This window comes from Nerophis ophidion, linkage group LG29, assembly GCF_033978795.1.
Source record: "Nerophis ophidion isolate RoL-2023_Sa linkage group LG29, RoL_Noph_v1.0, whole genome shotgun sequence".
Lineage (NCBI taxonomy): Eukaryota > Metazoa > Chordata > Actinopteri > Syngnathiformes > Syngnathidae > Nerophis > Nerophis ophidion.
The window spans coordinates 19,972,782-19,994,362 of NC_084639.1; the positions used below are offsets into that span (position 1 = coordinate 19,972,782).

Below are 21,581 nucleotides of genomic sequence, written 5' to 3' on the forward strand. Positions count from 1 at the left end.
AAGGAGGCCTTGTGATTATTCCATCTGGTTTTAAACGCTCCTTCGGTTAATCCTACGTAAGTGTCGGATGTGTTAATTGCTTGGTAAATGACTGATGTCTGTAAGCACCCCCCGTTGAGAGGGCAATCAGGTTTCTTGCGACAGTTACATTCCTTGTTGGTTTCAGAGTCGTTTAGTCTGGGGGTAGGCAGTCCTTTTGCAATTGCTTTGTTGTGGTTTGAAATGATTTGTTGTATGTTATTCATACAGCTGGAGCTCAATTTAATGTTGTTCTTGTTGAATATTTTTCTTAGGGTGTTGCCTTTGGGGAAGTGTTTGTCGATAAGAGTGAGGAACTTGTGGCCGATATTGGTTGAGACGTTTTTACTGAATGGCGGATTGTACCAGATGATGTTGTTTCGTTTTCTGCTCTTTTTTGGTTGGTTTGAATATATATATATATATATATATAAATATATATATATATATATATATATCAATCGTCACTTAATGACGGTTGATGTTAACAATTTAGTAAAAAAATCTGTAAAATTTTAATGAACATTTCTGTAAATATAATGTTTTTGATCATTATTTGGTTTACAGTGTTTTACTTTAATTTTATGGTTTTTCCTTTGGCAGCCGTAGCTGCCAGTAGATTACCGTTTGTTTTACAGTTTAGCAAAGTTTCTACTTGCACTTACAGATGTAGCGACCAACTGTAGTTACTGACAGTGGTTTTATGAAGTGTTCCTGAGCCCATGTGGTGATATCCTTTACACACTGATGTCGGTTTTTGATGCAGTACCGCCTGAGGGATCAAAGGTGCGTAATATCATCGCTTAGGTGCAGTGATTTCGCCAGATTCTCTGAGCCTTTTGATGATTTTACGGACCGTAGATGTAAAATCCCTAAATTCCTTGCAATAGCTGGTTGAGAAATGTTCTAAAACTGTTCGACAATTTTCTAACAAATTGTTGACCGTCGCCCCATCCTTGTTTGTGAATTACTGATTATTTCATCGAAGCTGTTTTTATACCCAATCATGGCACGCAAATTAGCCTGCACACCCGTGGGATATTCCTAATAAGTGTTTGATGAGCATTCCTCAACTTTATCAGTATTTATTGCCTTCTTTCCCAACTTCTTTGTCACGTGTTGCTGGCATCAAATTCTAAAGTTAATAATTATTTGCAAATTGAAAGTGATCATTGTGTTCCGTTTATATTTACATCGAACACAATTTCCCAACTCATATGGAAACGGGGTTTGCACATAAATAAATAAACAAATATGTAAACAAGTCTTTTACAAGAAGTTTGGATGTAAATATTGCAGTAGCAGCAGCAGCACAGAGGCGCTCTCCACTTCTTTAACTCGCCAACATTTATTATTCATGTCAATTTTCTGCTCCATTAGCGAGTGTTATTAGAATATAAATAACGTTTTTTGGGGGAGAACAATTGGAGAATCCTTTCATTTTATTATTGTGTCTATACAGGGTAACCTCCTCCAACCTCCACGGACAAAGCTTCGAACAATGGGAGACCGGACTTTCTGCTCCGCTCTGGAACGCTATCCCTGACCACCTGAGGGCACCTCAGACTGTGGATGCTTTTAAAAAAAGGCTTAAAAACCCATCTTTTTAAAAAAAAGCCTTTCTATAGACATGCATGCTGGTTGTAGCTTTTGGGCTGTTTCTAGTTTTATATTTTATTTATTTGTATTATTACTATTTTTTACACTGTGGCACTTTGAGGTTGTTTGCTCAACGTAAAGTGTTTTTTACAAATAAAATCTATTATTATTATTATTGTGTTGACGGTCCTCCGGGTGTTGCAGAGTTCCTTGAAGTTGCAGCAAGATTACAGGAGGACTTCTTTACAAATTCACACTCCACTTAAGGCGGGGGGGACTGTGTTACATTTTCTTTCGCTACTAAAACAACATCCAAGGCTTCATTTGTCTGTTGAATAATGCATCCAGGTTTTAATTCAAGCAAAAGCACATGTTTGGATCCCAGGTCCTGGTGGAAATGCACCATTTCAGTCCAATTAAACTAAGGGAGTTCGTTAAAATATGTTCACATGGAAAAAATAAAAACATCCACTGGCTGTCAATTTGTCCAATCAGAAGGTTTTTGATGCATATTCTATATATTTTAACCAAAAATAAAGAATTGATGATTTCTACACTGGCCCGAAGATGCCAAAGTGTCATCCGCCAGACCCCCATTGAATGTCCCAAAGTGTCTCCCGCCAAACCCCCATTGAATGTGCCAAAGTGTCTTCCGCCAGACCCCCATTGAATGTCCCAAAGTGTCCTCCGCCAGACCCCCATTGAATGTACCAGAGTGTCTGCCGCCAGACCCCCATTGAATGTACCAAAGTGCCTCCGCCAGACCCCCATTGAATGTACCAAAGTGCCTCCGCCAGACCCCCATTGAATGTACCAAAGTGTCTCCCGCCAGACCCCCATTGAATGTACCAAAGTGTCTCCCGCCAAACCCCCATTGAATGTGCCAAAGTGTCTTCCGCCAGACCCCCATTGAATGTCCCAAAGTGTCCTCCGCCAGACCCCCATTGAATGTACCAAAGTGTCTCCCGCCAGACCCCATTGAATGTGCCAAAGTGTCTTCCGCCAGACCCCCATTGAATGTCCCAAAGTGTCTCCCGCCAGACCCCCATTGAATGTGCCAAAGTGTCTTCCGCCAGACCCCCATTGAATGTGCCAAAGTGACTCCCGCCAGACCCCCATTGAATGTGCCAAAGTGTCTTCCGCCAGACCCCATTGAATGTGCCAAAGTGTCTTCTGCCAGACCCCCATTGAATGTGCCAAAGTGTCATCCGCCAGACCCCCATTGAATGTACCAAAGTGTCTGCCGCCGGACCCCCATTGAATGTGCCAAAGTGTCTGCCGCCGGACCCCCATTGAATGTGCCAAAGTGTCTGCCGCCAGACCCCCATTGAATGTGCCAAAGTGTCTCCCGCCAGACCCCCATTGAATGTGCCAAAGTGTCTCCCGCCAGACCCCCATTGAATGTGCCAAAGTGTCTTCCGCCAGACCCCATTGAATGTGCCAAAGTGTCTCCCGCCAGACCCCCGTTGAATATGCCAAAGTGTCTCCCGCCAGACCCCCGTTGAATGTGCCAAAGTGTCTCCCGCCAGACCCCCGTTGAATGTGCCAAAGTGTCTCCCGCCAGACCCCCATTGAATGTGCCAAAGTGTCTTCCGCCAGACCCCATTGAATGTGCCAAAGTGTCTCCCGCCAGACCCCCATTGAATGTGCCAAAGTGTCTGCCGCCAGACCCCCATTGAATGTACCAAAGTGTCTGCCGCCGGACCCCCATTGAATGTGCCAAAGTGTCTCCCGCCAGACCCCCATTGAATGTGCCAAAGTGTCTCCCGCCAGACCCCCATTGAATGTGCCAAAGTGTCTTCCGCCAGACCCCATTGAATGTGCCAAAGTGTCTCCCGCCAGACCCCCGTTGAATATGCCAAAGTGTCTCCCGCCAGACCCCCGTTGAATGTGCCAAAGTGTCTCCCGCCAGACCCCCATTGAATGTGCCAAAGTGTCTTCCGCCAGACCCCATTGAATGTGCCAAAGTGTCTCCCGCCAGACCCCCATTGAATGTGCCAAAGTGTCTTCCGCCAGACCCCCATTGAATGTCCCAAAGTGTCTCCCGCCAGACCCCCATTGAATGTGCCAAAGTGTCTCCCGCCAGACCCCCATTGAATGTGCCAGAGTGTCTCCCGCCAGACCCCCATTGAATGTGCCAAAGTGTCTTCCGCCAGACCCCCATTGAATGTGCCAAAGTGTCTCCCGCCAGACCCCCATTGAATGTGCCAGAGTGTCTCCCGCCAGACCCCCATTGAATGTCCCAAAGTTTCTGCCGCCAGACCCCCATTGAATGTACCAAAGTGTCTGCCGCCGGACCCCCATTGAATGTGCCAAAGTGTCTCCCGCCAGACCCCCATTGAATGTGCCAAAGTGTCTCCCGCCAGACCCCCATTGAATGTGCCAAAGTGTCTTCCGCCAGACCCCATTGAATGTGCCAAAGTGTCTCCCGCCAGACCCCCGTTGAATGTGCCAAAGTGTCTCCCGCCAGACCCCCATTGAATGTGCCAAAGTGTCTCCCGCCAGACCCCCATTGAATGTGCCAAAGTGTCTGCCGCCAGACCCCCATTGAATGTACCAAAGTGTCTGCCGCCGGACCCCCATTGAATGTGCCAAAGTGTCTCCCGCCAGACCCCCATTGAATGTGCCAAAGTGTCTCCCGCCAGACCCCCATTGAATGTGCCAAAGTGTCTTCCGCCAGACCCCATTGAATGTGCCAAAGTGTCTCCCGCCAGACCCCCGTTGAATATGCCAAAGTGTCTCCCGCCAGACCCCCGTTGAATGTGCCAAAGTGTCTCCCGCCAGACCCCCATTGAATGTGCCAAAGTGTCTTCCGCCAGACCCCATTGAATGTGCCAAAGTGTCTCCCGCCAGACCCCCATTGAATGTGCCAAAGTGTCTTCCGCCAGACCCCCATTGAATGTCCCAAAGTGTCTCCCGCCAGACCCCCATTGAATGTGCCAAAGTGTCTCCCGCCAGACCCCCATTGAATGTGCCAGAGTGTCTCCCGCCAGACCCCCATTGAATGTGCCAAAGTGTCTTCCGCCAGACCCCCATTGAATGTGCCAAAGTGTCTCCCGCCAGACCCCCATTGAATGTCCCAAAGTGTCTCCCGCCAGACCACCATTGAATGTGCCAAAGTGTCTCCCGCCAGACCCCCATTGAATGTGCCAAAGTGTCTCCCGCCAGACCCCCATTGAATGTCCCAAAGTGTCTCCCGCCAGACCACCATTGAATGTGCCAAAGTGTCTTCCGCCAGACCCCCATTGAATGTCCCAAAGTGTCTCCCGCCAGACCCCCATTGAATGTGCCAAAGTGTCTCCCGCCAGACCCCCATTGAATGTGCCAGAGTGTCTCCCGCCAGACCCCCATTGAATGTGCCAAAGTGTCTTCCGCCAGACCCCCATTGAATGTGCCAAAGTGTCTCCCGCCAGACCCCCATTGAATGTGCCAGAGTGTCTCCCGCCAGACCCCCATTGAATGTCCCAAAGTGTCTCCCGCCAGACCACCATTGAATGTGCCAAAGTGTCTCCCGCCAGACCCCCATTGAATGTGCCAAAGTGTCTCCCGCCAGACCCCCATTGAATGTCCCAAAGTGTCTCCCGCCAGACCACCATTGAATGTGCCAAAGTGTCTCCCGCCAGACCCCCATTGAATGTCCCAAAGTGTCTCCCGCCAGACCACCATTGAATGTGCCAAAGTGTCTCCCGCCAGACCCCCATTGAATGTCCCAAAGTGTCTACCGCCAGACCACCATTGAATGTGCCAAAGTGTCTCCCGCCAGACCCCCATTGAATGTCCCAAAGTGTCTCCCGCCAGACCCCCATTGAATGTGCCAAAGTGTCTCCCGCCAGACCCCCATTGAATGTGCCAAAGTGTCTCCACATTTGACCGGCGATGTTAAGACAGACATGGCACAGAGATGTATGGATAACCTGCAGATGCATTTGCAACCATAAAGTCAAAGGTGAGTTTTGTTGATGTTGACTGCCAGCTAATCAATGCTAACATGCTACGCTAATCGATGCTAACATGTTATTTACCGGCGGTGCTAAAGCAGACATGGCACAGAGATGTATGGATAACCTGCAGATGGATTTTCAACCATAAAGTCAACGAAATCACAAAGGTGAGTTTTGTTGATGTTGACTGCCAGCTAATCGATACTAACATGCTACGCTAATCGATGCTAACATGCTATTTACCGGCGGTGCTAAGGCAGACATGGCACAGAGATGTGTGGATAACCTGCAGATGCATTTGCAACCATAAAGTCAACAAAATCACAAAGGTGAGTTTTGTTGATGTTGGCTGCCAGCTAATCGATGCTAACATGCTATGCTAATCGATGCTAACATGCTATTTACCGGCGGTGCTAAGGCAGACATGGCACAGAGATGTATGGATAACCTGCAGATGCATTTGCAACCATAAAGTCAACAAATTCACAAAGTTGAGTTTTGTTGATGTTGACTTATCTGCTAATCAGACATATTTGGTTGGGGCGTGACTGCCAGCTAATCGATGCTAACATGCTATTTACCGGCGGTGCTAAGGCAGACATGGCACAGAGATGTATGGATAACCTGCAGATGCATTTGCAACCATAAAGTCAACAAAATCACAAAGGTGAGTTTTTTTTATGTTGACTGCCAGCTAATCGATGCTAACATGCTATGCTAATCGATGCTAACATGCTATTTACCGGCGGTGCTAAGGCAGACATGGCACAGAGATGTATGGATAACCTGCAGATGCATTTGCAACCATAAAGTCAACGAAATCACAAAGGTGAGTTTTGTTGATGTTGACTGCCAGCTAATCGATGCTAACATGCTACGCTAATCGACGCTAACATGCTATTTACCGGCGGTGCTAAGGCAGACATGGCACAGAGATGTATGGATAACCTGCAGATGCATTTGCAACCATAAAGTCAACAAATTCACAAAGTTGAGTTTTGTTGATGTTGACTTATCTGCTAATCAGACATATTTGGTTGGGGCGTGACTGCCAGCTAATCGATGCTAACATGCTACGCTAATCGACGCTAACATGCTATTTACCGGCGGTGCTAAGGCAGACATGGCACAGAGATGTATGGATAACCTGCAGATGCATTTGCAACCATAAAGTCAACAAAATCACAAAGGTGAGTTTTTTTTATGTTGACTGCCAGCTAATCGATGCTAACATGCTATGCTAATCGATGCTAACATGCTATTTACCGGCGGTGCTAAGGCAGACATGGCACAGAGATGTATGGATAACCTGCAGATGCATTTGCAACCATAAAGTCAACGAAATCACAAAGGTGAGTTTTGTTGATGTTGACTGCCAGCTAATCGATGCTAACATGCTACGCTAATCGACGCTAACATGCTATTTACCGGCGGTGCTAAGGCAGACATGGCACAGAGATGTATGGATAACCTGCAGATGCATCTGCAACTATATTACGTTTCCTTCCACCCACATTTAATGCGAAACAAACACTTACCAATCGACGGATTTAAGTTGCTCCAGTGTCAAAAGATGCGAAAGTCCTGACCGTTTGGTCCGCACATTTTACCGGCGATGCTAACGCAGCTATTTCGGCCATGCTATGGCTATGAATAACGTCAATAGCTATTCGCTCAATAGCTTCAGTTTCTTCTTCAATACTTTCATACTCCGACCATCCGTTTCAATACATGCGTAATCTGTTGAATCGCTTAAGCCGCTGAAATCCGAGTCTGAATCCGAGCTAATGTCGCTATATCTTGCTGTGGTATTCGCCATTGTTTGTTTACATTGGCAGCACTGTATGACGTCACAGGGAAATGGATAGTGGTTTCGAAGATAGCGAAAATAAGGCACTTTAAAGTTTTATTGAGGGATATTCCGAGACCGGTAAAATTTTGGAAAAAAAATTAAAAAAATACAACGATCCACTGGGAACTGATTTTTATTGTTTTTAACCCTTTTGAAATTGTGATAAGATTCCCCTTTAAGGACGAGCAATGCTAACAACACGGCGGCTAACTGCCGCTAACTTCAAGGCGACTAGCGACGGGTACCGAATCCGGTACTTTTTTGGCACCTCCCGAATCCCGCCGGTTCCATATGAGTTGGGAAATTGTGTTTGATGTAAATATAAACAGAATACAATAATTTGCAAATCCTTTTCAAGCCATATTCAGTTGAATATGCTACAAAGACAACATATTTGATGTTCAAACTGATATTTGCAATTAATCATTAACTTTAGAATTTGATGCCAGCAATACGCGACAAAGAAATTGGGAAAGGTGGCAAAAAAGACTGATAAAGTTGAGGAATGCTCATCAAACACTTATTTGGAACATCCCACAGGTGTGCAGGCTAATTGGGAACAGGTGGGTGCCATGATTGGGTATAAAAGCAGCTTCCGTGAAAGGCTAAGTCATTCACAAACAAGGATGGGGTGAGGGTCACAAATTTTAAGCAAATTTTCGAACAGTTTTAGAACATTTCTCAACGAGCTATTGCAAGGAATTTAGGGATTTTACCATCTACGGTCCGTAAAATCATCAAAAGGTTCAGAGAATCTGGAGGAATCACTGCACGTAAGCCATGATATTATGATTTGTTGATCCCTCAGGCGGTACTGCATCAAAAACCGACATCAGTGTGTAAAGGATATCCCCACATGGGCTCAGGAACACTTCATAAAACCACTGTCAGTGAATACAGTTGGTTGCTACATCTGTAAATGCAAGTTAAAACTCTACTATGCAAAGCCAAACCCATTTATCAACAACACCCAGAAACACCGCCGGCTTGGCTGGGCCCGAGATCACCTAAGATGGACTGATGCAAAGTGGAAAAGTGTTCTGTGGTCTAACGAGTCCACATTTCAAATTATATTTGGAAACAGAGGACGTGGTGTCCTCCGGAACAAAGAGGAAAATAACCATCCGGATTGTTATAGGCGCGAAGTGTAAAAGCCAGCATGTGTGATGGTATGGGGGTGTATTAGTCCCCAAGGCATGGGTAACTTACACATCTGTGAAGGCACCATTAATGCTGAAAGGTCCATACAGGTTTTGGAGCAACATATGTTGTCATCCAAGCAACGTTATCATGGACGCCCCTGCTTATTTCAGCAAGACAATGCCAAGCCACGTGTTACAACAGCGTGGTTTCATAGTAAAACAGTGCAAGTCCAGACTGCAGTCCAGACCTGTCTCCCATGGAAAATGTGTAAAGCGTAAAATAGGACAGCGGAGACCCCGGACTGTTGAAGGACTGAAGCTCTACATAAAACAAGAATGGGAAAGAATTCCACTTTCAAAGCTTCAACAATTAGTTTCCTCAGTTCCCAAACGTTTATTGAGTGTTGTTAAAAGAAAAGGTGATGTAACACAGTGGTAAACATGCCCTTTCCCAACTACTTTATATTCATATTTGCAAAAAAATATAAAGATTATGAGTTTGAACATCAAATATGTTGTCTTTGTAGCATATTTAACTGAATATGGGTTGAAAAGTATCCAAATACATCTCGGTGACTTATTTTTACACTTTTATGAGTGGGGGCCGTTTTAACACCCTAAGTATTTTAGTGGGATTCTTTTTTTCTCCAAAAACTCATTGTTCAAAAATGTGTTATGAGTCTAAATCCATGTTGTTATAAATTATTGATCTCTTTGGGGTTCCAATTACTTGGCACTTTGAACATATTTGGGGGGGAGAGGGAGTATATATAGCATATTTTGTATTTTTGCCATATTTTTTTTTTTTTTTTTGACATTTTTTCCCACAGTGGATTATTTTAAGTCTCGTTTTAATACCCATTTTTATTCTCTAGCTTTTAACACTAAGTGAGTTGTGTGGTCCTCTGTGTTTTACATTTTGGATTATTTATATACTGTTTTAATTGGTTTCAGCCTTAAAATCGTTTTTAATCACATTTATTTTATTATTATTTTTTTTTACAATTGTTTTTAACATGGCTCTGCAGCACTTTGGAAACGTTATTGTTGTTTAAATGTGCTACATAAATAAAGTGGATTGGATTGGAGATAACGTTTTTATATGTATTTATTTAAATTTTTTGTTTTTATTCAGTCATTAGTGGAGCTCAGGATAGTATTTGAATGTTGTTTTTTTAATATTGTTGTGCAGCACTTTGTAAACATTTTGTTGTTTAAATATGCTATAAATAATAAATAAAGTGGATTTGATTGTCAGCCAAACATATAATTTTTCCCCGAAATCAACCGATTTATTTTATTATTATTTTTTATTGTTTTTAACAAGGCTGTGCAGCACTTTGGAAACGTTATTGCTGTTTAAATGTGCTATATAAATAAAGTGGATTGGATTGGATATATCGTTTTTATATGTATTTATTTTAATTTTTTGTTTTTATTCAGTCATTGGTGGAGCTCAGGATCGTATTTGAATGTTGTTTTTAATATTGTTGTGCAGCACTTTGGAAACATTTTGTTGTTTAAATATGCTATAAATAATAAATAAAGTGGATTTGATTGTCAGCCAAACACATAATTTTTCCCGGAAATCAACCGATACTGACCGGTGGATGATCGATCGGAAAATACCTCATTTTCGACATTGCAAAAATAGAATTTGACATTTTCTGTTTGTTTTTTTCTTCATTTGTTCACCCTTTTCAAACCATTTCAACAAGAAAACATTCTCTCAGAAAAAGGATGACCTTTTAGTTCCACTTCATTGAACAAAAATGGTCTCGTAGAGTTGATACAGATCTGGTATCAGTTTGTTTGTGTTTTAGTTTCTCCTCTGTGTGTTTAAATTTCCTGTCCTTAGTTCCTGTCAGCACCCTTATTTTGCTTCAACTTCCTGTTTGTCTCCCTGAGTGCTTTGTTTCCCCTCAGCGGTGGCTGATTGGCACCTGGCCACACCTGGTGTCAATCAGCCAGGTCCTATATTACCTCCTTTGTTTCTCCAGTCAGTGCTGGATTATTGTCGCTTTTGTGTGGTTGCTACCTGACGTGTCGATGTCATCATTACAGCTACTACCTGTCGTGCTACTGTTTGTCCTTGTTGTCGTAGTGTGATAGCAAAATTACTTGTACTCGTTTTAATTGATGATGTTCTTTGAACGGGTCGCCAAAAGTTGTCTATTAGGCTCAGGAATGTGACACTTAATATGTGTTATCTCTTCCTGACCCCCATCTGAGCTAAATTGTTCCCCTTCCCCCCCTTCTGGGCAAACAACACCCTCTCCCCTTCACAGGACTTTGGGTATTCATTCCACTGGTGTACTGCATGTAAATGAGCATGGAGGGTGGGACTTCTGAGAATGTATAATTGTCATGTCAAATTCTAAAGGATCTAGAACAAGCTGGAACGAACGGATGGGTCGTTCTGGTCTGGTCTCGATTTGCGAAGCTTGTTATTATTTGTTTGTTACTTTAATAAATCATTTTAAAGCTATTTGTCACTAAAGGATCGTCTTTAAGAAATTTCCACGACAGTAGCGGTAAGCTAATGGGGCGGTATAGCTCGGTTGGTAGAGTGGCCGTGCCAGCAACTAGAGGGTTGCAGGTTCGATTCCCGCTTCCGCCATCCTAGTCACTGCCGTTGTGTCCTTGGGCAAGACACTTTACCCACCTGCTCCCAGTGCCACCCACACTGGTTTAAAAAATCTAACTTAGATATTGGGTTTCACTATGTAAAGCGCTTTGAGTCACTAGAGAAAAGCGCAATATAAATATAATTCACTTCACTTCACATAAGAATAGTCTGGGGAAGTTATGTGATAAACAGGAGGGAATTGTTAGAATAATTATGTATATATTATCATCATAACTATATGCTTAAGGGCCGTTACTATAAAGTATTGTCAATTTGTGCTGAAGCGTTTTTTTCTGTATTTGTGCAGGACTAGCAATCTGAGAGATTGCTTGCCTTTCTTTCCTATGAGTGTTAATACAACTTTAACATTTGACAACCAAATCATAAAAAAAGGTGACTCGGTAAAAAATCTGGGTATTATTTTCGACCCAACTCTCTCCTTTGAGTCACACATTAAAAGCATTACTAAAACGGCCTTCTTTCATCTCCGCAATATCGCTAAAATTCGCTCCATTCTGTCCACTAAAGACACCGAGATCATTATCCATGCGTTTGTTACGTCTCGTCTCGATTACTGTAACGTATTATTTTCGGGTCTCCCCATGTCTAGCATTAAAAGATTACAGTTGGTACAAAATGCGGCTGCTAGACTTTTGACAAGAACAAGAAAGTTTGATCACATTACGCCTGTACTGGCTCACCTGCACTGGCTTCCTGTGCACTTAAGATGTGACTTTAAGGTTTTACTACTTACGTATAAAATACTACACGGTCTAGCTCCATCCTATCTTGCCGATTGTATTGTACCATATGTCCCGGCAAGAAATCTGCGTTCAAAAGACTCCGGCTTATTAGTGATTCCTAGAGCCCCAAAAAAGTCTGCGGGCTATAGAGCGTTTTCCGTTCGGGCTCCAGTACTCTGGAATGCCCTCCCGGTAACAGTTCGAGATGCTACCTCAGTAGAAGCATTTAAGTCTCACCTTAAAACTCATCCGTATACTCTAGCCTTTAAATAGACCTCCTTTTTAGACCAGTTGATCTGCCGCTTCTTTTCTTTCTCCTATGTCCCCCCCTCCCTTGTCGAGGGGGTCCGGTCCGATAACCATGGATGAAGTACTGGCTGTCCAGAGTCGAGACCCATGATGGACCGCTCGTCGGGACCCAGGATGGACCGCTCGCCTGTATCGGTTGGGGACATCTCTACGCTGCTGACCCGCCTCCGCTTGAGATGGTCTCCTGTGGACGGGACTCTCGCTGCTGTCTTGGATCCGCTTGAACTGAACTCTCGCGGCTGTGTTGGAGCCACTATGGATTGAACTCTCACAGTATCATGTTAGACCCGCTCGACATCCATTGCTTTTGGTCCCCTAGAGGGGGGGGGGGGGGTTGCCCACATCTGAGGTCCTCTCCAAGGTTTCTCATAGTCAGCATTGTCACTGGCGTCCCACTGGATGTGAATTCTCCCTACCCACTGGGTGTGAGTTTTCCTTGCCCTTTTGTGGGTTCTTCCGAGGATGTTGTAGTCGTAATGGTTTGTGCAGTCCTTTGAGACATTTGTGATTTGGGGCTATATAAATAAACATTGATTGATTGATTGATTGAAAATAAGTCAAATTATTATCATATTATTTATTTACATTTAACAGTAAATCTCTATATCAACTTCAAGTTGATATAAAGTAAAAAATAAAAAAGCCTTGTCAAAGACAACTTTGTTTTTGGGGCGGTATAGCTCGGTTGGTAGAGTGGCCGTGCCAGCAACTTGAGGGTTGCAGGTTCGATCCCCGCTTCCGCCATCCTAGTCACTGCCGTTGTGTCCTTGGGCAAGACACTTTACCCACCTGCTCCCAGTGCCACCCACACTGGTTTAAATGTAACTTAGATATTGGGTTTCACTATGTAAAGCGCTTTGAGTCACTAGAGAAAAGCGCTATATAAATATAATTCACTTCACTTCACATAAGAATAGTCTGGGGAAGTTATGTGATAAACAGGAGGGAATTGTTAGAATAATTATGTATATATTATCATCATAACTATATGCTTAAGGGCCGTTACTATAAAGTATTGTCAATTTGTGCTGAAGCGCTTTTTCTGTATTTGTGCAGAACTACCAATCTGAGAGATTGCTTGCCTTTCTTTCCTATGAGTGTTCTGTCCAGATTCCGCATGCTGACTGCCAAGGCCAAACATTCTGTTCTGGGACCAGCACAAGAACAGACTCGGCGATATTCCCTCCGTCACAATGATGTAATAGGGATTCATTCCCCTAATAAATACAGGAGGCATGCGGGCTGTTCTTTAGAACGTTGTTTGGATCCGTAACTAGAGTACAGCCCAAAACATGTGTTCCTTGGTTCTTGTCTGATTAATAGATGAACCTGACAGGTAGACACACCCACCTGTGATGTAACACGTCACCAGGCGGTTCTCCAGCGAAACGTCGGCGTCGGTGGTCGTCATGGAGACGATCACCTCCCCGGGACGGCCGTTCTCCACCACCGAGCCGCGGTACGCGTCCTGGGAAAACCTGGGCGGGTTGTCGTTCTCGTCCGTCACCGTCACTTCCACCAGGACGCTGGACGAGAGCTTGGCGTCGCCGCCGTGGTCGCTGGCGAGCACGTGGAAGCGGTAGACCCTCGACGACTCGCAGTCGGCCTCCCGCACCGCGACAATCCAGCCGGTGTCGCCGTCGATGGAGAACATTTGGGTGATGTTGGTGGTGGTGTCGTCAGGTAGATCCTCCAGGGTATAAGTCACCAGACCGTTGGTGTCGGTGTCCGGGTCATTGGCAGTCACCTATTCTCCAAAAAAAGTTAGAAAGTTTTACATCAGGGGTGTCCAAAGTGCGGCCCGCAGCTAATTGTTTACTGGCCCGCCACATTCCGGAAATGCTATTGCAAAAATAAAATAAAAAGTTAAAAAAAGTGGAATGAATTGCAATGTTTACACAAAGCTGCCATGTAGGCTGTTTTGTTTCATTTGTCTATCTCTGTTATGCTTTTTTTGTTGCCATTTCTCCAGAAAACTATTAAAAAAACAATGCTAAAATTAATTATTGACCTCTTCGAGGTTCCAATCATATCAAATATGTCACTTTAAAATGTTTTATGTGGAAAATATTGCAGAAAAAAAATTGTGTAGTTGTCAAACAAAACAACATTTTCCTTGACCAAAAAGCATAAAAGAAACAAAATAATAGTTCAAATTTCAATACAGTGGGACAAAAAAGTATTTAGTCCTTCTCCGTCTCATTTTGTCCACCAAGTGTTTTATGCTGTGTGTGAATGCACAAAGGTGAGCTTTGTTGATGTGTATTGACTTGTTGGAGTGTTAATCAGGCACACTTGGTCAATCCATGACTGCAAGATAATCAATGCTAACATGCTATTTAGGCTAGCTGCATGTACAGTGGGGCAAAAAAGTATTTAGTCAGCCAGCGATTGTGCAAGTTCTCCCACTTTAAATGATGACAGAGGTCTGTCATTTTCATCATAGGTACACTTCAACTGTGAGAGACAGAATGTGGGGAAAAAATCCAGGAATTCACATTGTAGGAATTTTAAAGAATTTATTTGTATTTGGTCAACCATTCAAAGCTCTCACTGATGGAAGGAGGTTTTAGCTCAAAATCTCACCATACATGGCCCTATTCATTCTTTCCTTAACACAGATCAATCGTCCTGTCCCCTTAGCAGAAAAAACAGCCCCAAAGCATGATGTTTCCACCCCCATGCTTCACAGTAGGTGTGGTGTTCTTGGGATGCAACTCAGTATTCTTCTTCCTCCAAACACCACGAGTTGAGTTTCATCAAAAAGTTATATTTTGGTTTCATCTGACCACATGACATTCTCCCATGTGCTCTCCGGCAAACTTCAGACGGGTCTGGAAATGCACTGGCTTAAGCAGGGGGACACGTCTGGCACTGCAGGATTTATACCAAAATGGATACATAGATGATACAGGAGAGGATTGGGAGAATGTCATGTGGTCAGATGAAACCAAAATTTACAAATAAATTATTTAAAATTCCTACAATGTGAATTATTGGATTTTTTTTTCACATTCTGTCTCTCACAGTTGAAGTGTACCTATGATGAAGATTACAGACCTCTGTCATCATTTTAAGTGGGAGAACTTGCACAATCGGTGGCTGACTAAATACTTTTTTGCCCCACTGTATATATATATATATATATATATATATATATATATATATATATATATATATATATATATCTGAAGTTGATCTTGTAACTTAAGTGTTGAAAGTAAAAAAAAAACTAATTAAAATATATTACTTTATGAGTGGGACACCTTTTGGATCCCAAATATATTTAATGGGATTTTATTTATCTTTTCACTGTAATTACTCAAATATAATAATGAATTAAAATCAATGGTGTCCGGCATTATTGATCTTTTAGGGCTCTAATTACTAAATTAATAAAACATTGCTTTCTGAATGTTTTGGGCAGTGGGGGAAGTACTGCATACCGTTCTTCCTTGAATTGCCGCCGGGTAGCTAATTAATTTAAAACTTCTCACTCCGGCACTTACCAAAGGCACGCAGTAAAAATTTGAGTGTGATGTAAGCTTGGACCCTAAATCCTACTGAATAAGCTGTTAATCTTCTTCTCTTTATGCGATTTCAAATTACCGGTATTGAAATCAGCCTCCTCCATTTTGAAAATGATGACAGGCGATAATACTAAGCATACGCTAATTATTTTTGCGAAGTGAGTTTGACCCGGCAGTAATTCAAGGCAGGCGCAATTCAAGGAAATACGGTATTTCAGTTAATTTATTTAAAAAAAACAGTTTTCTTTGACAGAAAAGGCAATATCCTTTGTTTTTCTTTAACTTTATATCAACCTGAAGTTGGTATACTAAAGAGATTTACTGTAAGCGTTAAATAAAATTAAAAAAATAATAATAAAGTGACTTGTTTTAAACATTATAATGACTTAGACCAGGGGTGTCAAACGTACGGATTTATCCGGCCCGCGGTATGAGTTTGCTAAGTATAAAAACGAGCCGGAATTTTTGAATGAAAGAAACTGCTGTTCTAAATGTGTCCACTAGATGTCACAATAGCAATTCTTTGTATTTTTGTCAATGATGCTACACATGTAAAAAAACAAACAAATTAACCACCCGATGTTAGTGCAATAGTCGAGGAAAATATTCACACTACATAAATACCATCCTGTAATTAGATTTTGATATTATTTTTCTATCTCGATTGATTGAAAATGAACATCAATGATGAACATCTATCATGAAAATTATTCAGAAAGTATAAACAACGTCAAAAAAAAATAGAATACTGTTAAACTTCAACATCATCCATCCATCCATCCATTTTCTACCGCTTATTCCCTTTCGGGGTCGCGGGGGCCGCTGGCGCCTATCTCAGCTACAATCGGGCGGAAGGCAGGGTACACCCTGGACAACATCAATCAATTTTAATTTTCCTGAGGGAACTCTCCTGAAGGAATCAAAGTACTATCTATCTATCCATCAAAACCAGTGGTTCTTAACCTGGGTTCAATCGAACCCTAGGGGTTCGGTGAGTCAGCCTCAGGGGTTCGTCGGAGCCAGTCAAGACACACCCGACTCTTCCATACTTGCCAGCCTTGAGACCTCAGAATTCGGGAATTGGGGGAGTGGGGGTTGAGGTGGACGGGGGGAAGGCGTGGTTGAGGTGAGAGTTAGTGCTGCATGGGATTCTGGGTATCTGTTACGTTATGTTACGGTGCGGACGTTCTCCCCAAATGTGTTTCTCATTCTTGTTTGGTGTGGGTTCACAGTGTGGTGCATATTTGTGACAGTGTTATAGTTGTTTGTATGGCCACCCTCAGTGTGACCTGTGTGGCTGTTGACCAAGTATGCCTTGCAGTCGATGTTGTGTGGTCTCAGGGGTCGCATGCTACATGTGACCGTCCGGCACGCAGATAGCATGGCGTGAAGGTGAACGAGACGATATGTTATGCGGGTGAAATCCGGAGAATGTTAGCCCAGGGATGTTTCTGGGAAAGGCACTGAAATCTGGACTAGCTCCCTGAAAAATCTCGAGGGTCAGCAAGTATGCAACTGAGCCGCTTGCGGCTCCGTAGCCGCGGGTCGCCGACCCCTGATCTACAAAGATACACAGAATTGCTATTGGGACATCTAGTGGACACATTCAGAACAGCCGTTTCTTTCATTCCAAAATTTCGGCTAATTTTTATATTCAGCAAACTCATCCCGCGGGCCGGATAAAACCGTACGTTTGACACCCCTGACTTAGACCCTTTACGGTCCCCAGGAGCCCTAAAGGTAAAAAGAAAAAAATAAATATATTTTGTTATGGTTTGAAAATGAAAAATGTCAAAACGGCCCCCACATGCTTTAATCTGTGGTAAAAGTTAGAAAACCTTGGTTGTGGTGAGTTCGGCATCTACGTACCTGAATGACGGTGGTTCCAGTCGGCATGTTCTCAGCCAAGTAGGCCCGGTAAGGGTTAGCATCGAACACAGGCTGGTTGTCGTTGACATCCTGAACCTGGATGCTGACCGACACCAGCGACGCCACGTCGGTGCCGTTGTGCCTGCCCTCTGCCAGTACATCGATCTGGTACCATTTGGTCTTTTCGTGGTCCATGTGTTTCTGCAGAAGCAAAGTTCCACTTTCCTTGTCCAAGCTGAACACTTTGTCCTTGTTGCTTTCCACCGTGTTGCCGTTGACCAGGCTGTAGATGAGCGGCGTGTCCGACTTGGCTCTCACGGAGCCGATCTCCGTCCCCAAGGGACTGTCCTCGGCGGCCGAGAAACTGTAGAGGGGCTCTGAGAATTTCGGGAGCGGGACTTCGGGAGGAAGCACTTTGACCTGAACGGGGACGGTGGAGTTGTAGAAGGGCAGGTTGCCGTCCCGAGCCTTCACTTTAAAGTTGAAGATCTTGTTCTCCATGCCGAGCAGGCTCTCTTTGACGCTGACGACGCCGGTGAAAGGGTTGATCTCGATGACGTCTTCGGCCGCCTCTTCCACGGTGTAGGTGATGTCGGCGTTTTTGCCGTTGTCCGCGTCGTAAGCCACGATCTGGATGACCGGTGAGCCTTTGTTGACGGTGGACTGAATAGACACTTGGTACTCGGAAGCTTTGAACTGCGGCACGTTGTCGTTATCGTCAGTGAGGATGATCTTGACCGTGCAGAAGGCGACTTTCCCGCCCCCGTCTTTGGCCATCACTTTAATAGCGATGACCCTCTGCTCGGGGTTTTCTCTGTCGAGCGGCTGCGTCGTGACGATCTGACCCTCGTCATCGATGGCAAACTTCTCATCGGCCAGCTTGTTGATGATGGTGTAGTCCACGCTCCCGTAAGCCCCGTCGTCGGGGTCGACGGCGGCCAGGCGGATCACGCGTGTGCCGACTTCCGCGTTCTCCGCCAGCTCGGCCTCGTAGAGCTTGTGTTTGAAGTAAGGACTGTGCCTGTTGCTGTTTATCATGTCGATGTTGACCGGCGCGCTCTTCTGAAACACGCCGTCAGACACCGCCACGGTCAGGTTGTAGTAGGCGTCCAGGTTCTTCCTGCAGACGTTCGAGAAGGAGATTATCCCGGAGGATTCGTTTATACGGAAGTAGCGGCCTTCATTTCCGTCGAGGATTTTGTACCGGAGCTGATTGGCGTCACTGACATCCGGATCAGACGCTTGGATTTTGATGACAATGTGGCCGCACTTTGCCGTTTCATCAAGCGTGGCTTCAAAATGAGAGCTCGCAAAATGCGGGGGGTTGTCGTTAACGTCGGTGACGTTTAAAAAGACATTTGTCTCGCCGCTGAGGGGGAGCGTCCCGTTGTCGACAACCTTGACTTTCAATCGGAAGTGACTCGTGCTTTCGTGGTCCAGCACCTGTCTTGTGAAAATCAGTCCACTGTGGCGGTCTACGCCAAAATAATCCGTTTCACGCCCTTCTATTCTCACTATCTGGAAAGTCAGGTTTTTATTTCGGCCGGAGTCCAAGTCAGAGGCGGAAAGCTGCAGAACCGAGGAGCCGGCAGGGAGTCCCTCCGCAATGCTGGCGGTGTACTTTGGCTGTGAGAAAAAGGGGGCGTTATCGTTCACATCTTCAACTTCTACCTCGATGGAAGCCTCGGAAAACGCTCCGGTCACGGAATCGGTAGCTCGCACTGTCAGAACGTGCATTGCCTGACTTTCGTAGTCCAGCGGGTTGCTGACAGTCAACGCGCCCTTTTTGAAATCGATATGGAAGTGCTTTGAGGCGTTTTCCTCCACCAGGTTGTAAATCAGTCGATAGCCTTCAGGGTTTCTGGCCTGCACGTGTAAGATGGTGGTGAACGGAGGAACGTTTTCAGGCACTTTCAGCGGGTACAAAAGAGTTTGGAAAACTGGGTTGGTTCTGTTCCTCACTTGAATACTGAGCTGTGCCCCGGTGCTGTGACTCGGATCCCCTTCGTCTCTGGCCAGGACCGTCAAGACGTACTTACTCAGCGCTTCAAAATCAAGAGATCTTTGAAGGGAAATATCGCCGATGTCTGGATCAATCCTGAAGAGGTCGTAATCCTCCTCCAGTGAGTACACAATGGATCCGTTTTCACCCAGATCTCGGTCGATGGCCGTTGCCTGATACAGAACGTCCCCTGGTTCTGCGTCTTCGGATATCATCATTGAGAAGGGCAGGTTGAGGAACTGAGGCGAGTTGTCGTTGACGTCGTCGATGAATACCTTGACCAAGGCGGTGGCTGTTCTTGGCGTATCTCTCATGTCTTGTAGCATCACCAAAAGGTCATAAACGTCTTTGTCTTCTCGGTCAAAGGGCACACCTGTGGTTTCCACGATGCCGGAAGTGCGGGAGACTGCAAACCTCCCCATGGGGTTCAAAACGGAGTACAACAGAGGCTCGTTGAAAGAACAACCGATGGGTTTGAGGGCAGCTAATGTTTTCACTGCGTTTAGATTTTCCGAAACACTTGCCGAGTACATTTTTTGCTCAAAACCAAGATCGCTTTCAGTCACGTTGGTTACATTCACCCGGACAGTGGCCGAGTCTCTCTGCAGGCCATCAGAGGCGCGGACAAGCAGCTGGTAAGAGTTTTGAAAACCGGACACGTTGCTCACGGAGATGACTCCGGTGGTGGGATGGACGCTGAAAGCGTTGTTCGGATTCCCTTCAGTTATGCTGTACGTCACTGAGGAGTCGGCGTCATGGGCCGTGACCCGCAGCACCTCTGTATCCCTGACAGGCGGGGAGATGACGGATTGCTCGTAGATTGCGCTGGTGAATCGTGGCGGGCAGTCATTCAGGTTCAGGACGCGCACGGTGACCTTGGCGGGCTGCGCCGCGTTCAGCGAAGGCTCCCCCGAGTCCTTCACCCGCACGCTGAAGTGATACTCTGCCTGGCTTTCAAAGTCCAGCGGGGCAATCAGTGAGATGGTACCCATGCTAGCGTCTATCTTGAACACTTCCGCGGCCTCTGCTTCCACGATCTGATAGACGAGCAGGGCGTTTTCATCCCGGTCCACATCAGAAGCCTGAATGACCAGAGGGGTGTTGACGTCCCCTAGAACCATGCTATTGACATGTGCTGCCTCACTTATCCGACCCACGTACTCTTTCTGCTCCAAAACGGGAGCGTTGTCGTTCTCGTCTAACACGTAGACATAAACCACGGTCACGGACGAGGCACCGAAGCTGGTGGAAGCAGAAACTTGGAGTTTGTAGGAGGAGCATGTTTCAAAATCCAGGTGCTCTTGAACGGATATCAAGCCTGTGTATTTGTTGATACGGAACGTTCCGTCTGGATCCCCGCTTTCTATCCCATAGTGCACCGTGGTCGGGCTGGAGGCAGAGACGGTGAGGACCGAGGTCCCCAAACTGCTCAGCTCGCTGATCTCGGCCAAATATTCGTCCGTGGAGAAGGTGGGTGGGGTGTGGTCCGAGATGCGGATGTTGACGTGGACCGAGCAGACGTCGCTGCGCTGAGGAAAGCCCTGGTCGGTTGCTTTGACCGTGAGGTGGTACTGGTCCTGGTGCCGCAGTTCCTTGGGTTTGGAAACGGTGATGGAGCCGAGCACTTGATCAATGGAGAACATGTTGTTGATGTTTCCTGCGGAGAGAATTCAGTAATTACTCAAACGTAGAAAGGATCAGTTTCAGACAATCACAAAAGCTTGAATCCTCGCTTCGGTCTACTTTCTGGAGTTATGTACATGTGTGTGTATATGTACTGTATATACACATAGTTACTAGCACAGGTTCGGTGGCCGCGGATGAAGCGCTGGCTGTCCAAAGTCGGGACCCGGGGTGGACCACTCGTCTGTGCATCGGTTGGGGACATATCTGCACTGCTGACCCGTCTCTGCTGGCCCCACTATGGACTGGACTTTCACTATTATG

The 21,581-nt window shown here is 45.2% G+C and overlaps 1 protein-coding gene across 1 annotated transcript in view; it reads right to left on the bottom strand.

Moving 5' to 3' along the window:
* The window catches only part of fat2 (FAT atypical cadherin 2), a 250,515-nt gene that overhangs the window by 112,335 nt on the left and 116,599 nt on the right, over window positions 1-21,581 (bottom strand). The window contains 2 exon segments of the mRNA XM_061891855.1: window positions 13,584-13,980; window positions 17,633-21,291. Of these exon segments, the coding sequence (XP_061747839.1) occupies window positions 13,584-13,980; window positions 17,633-21,291 (4,056 nt within the window).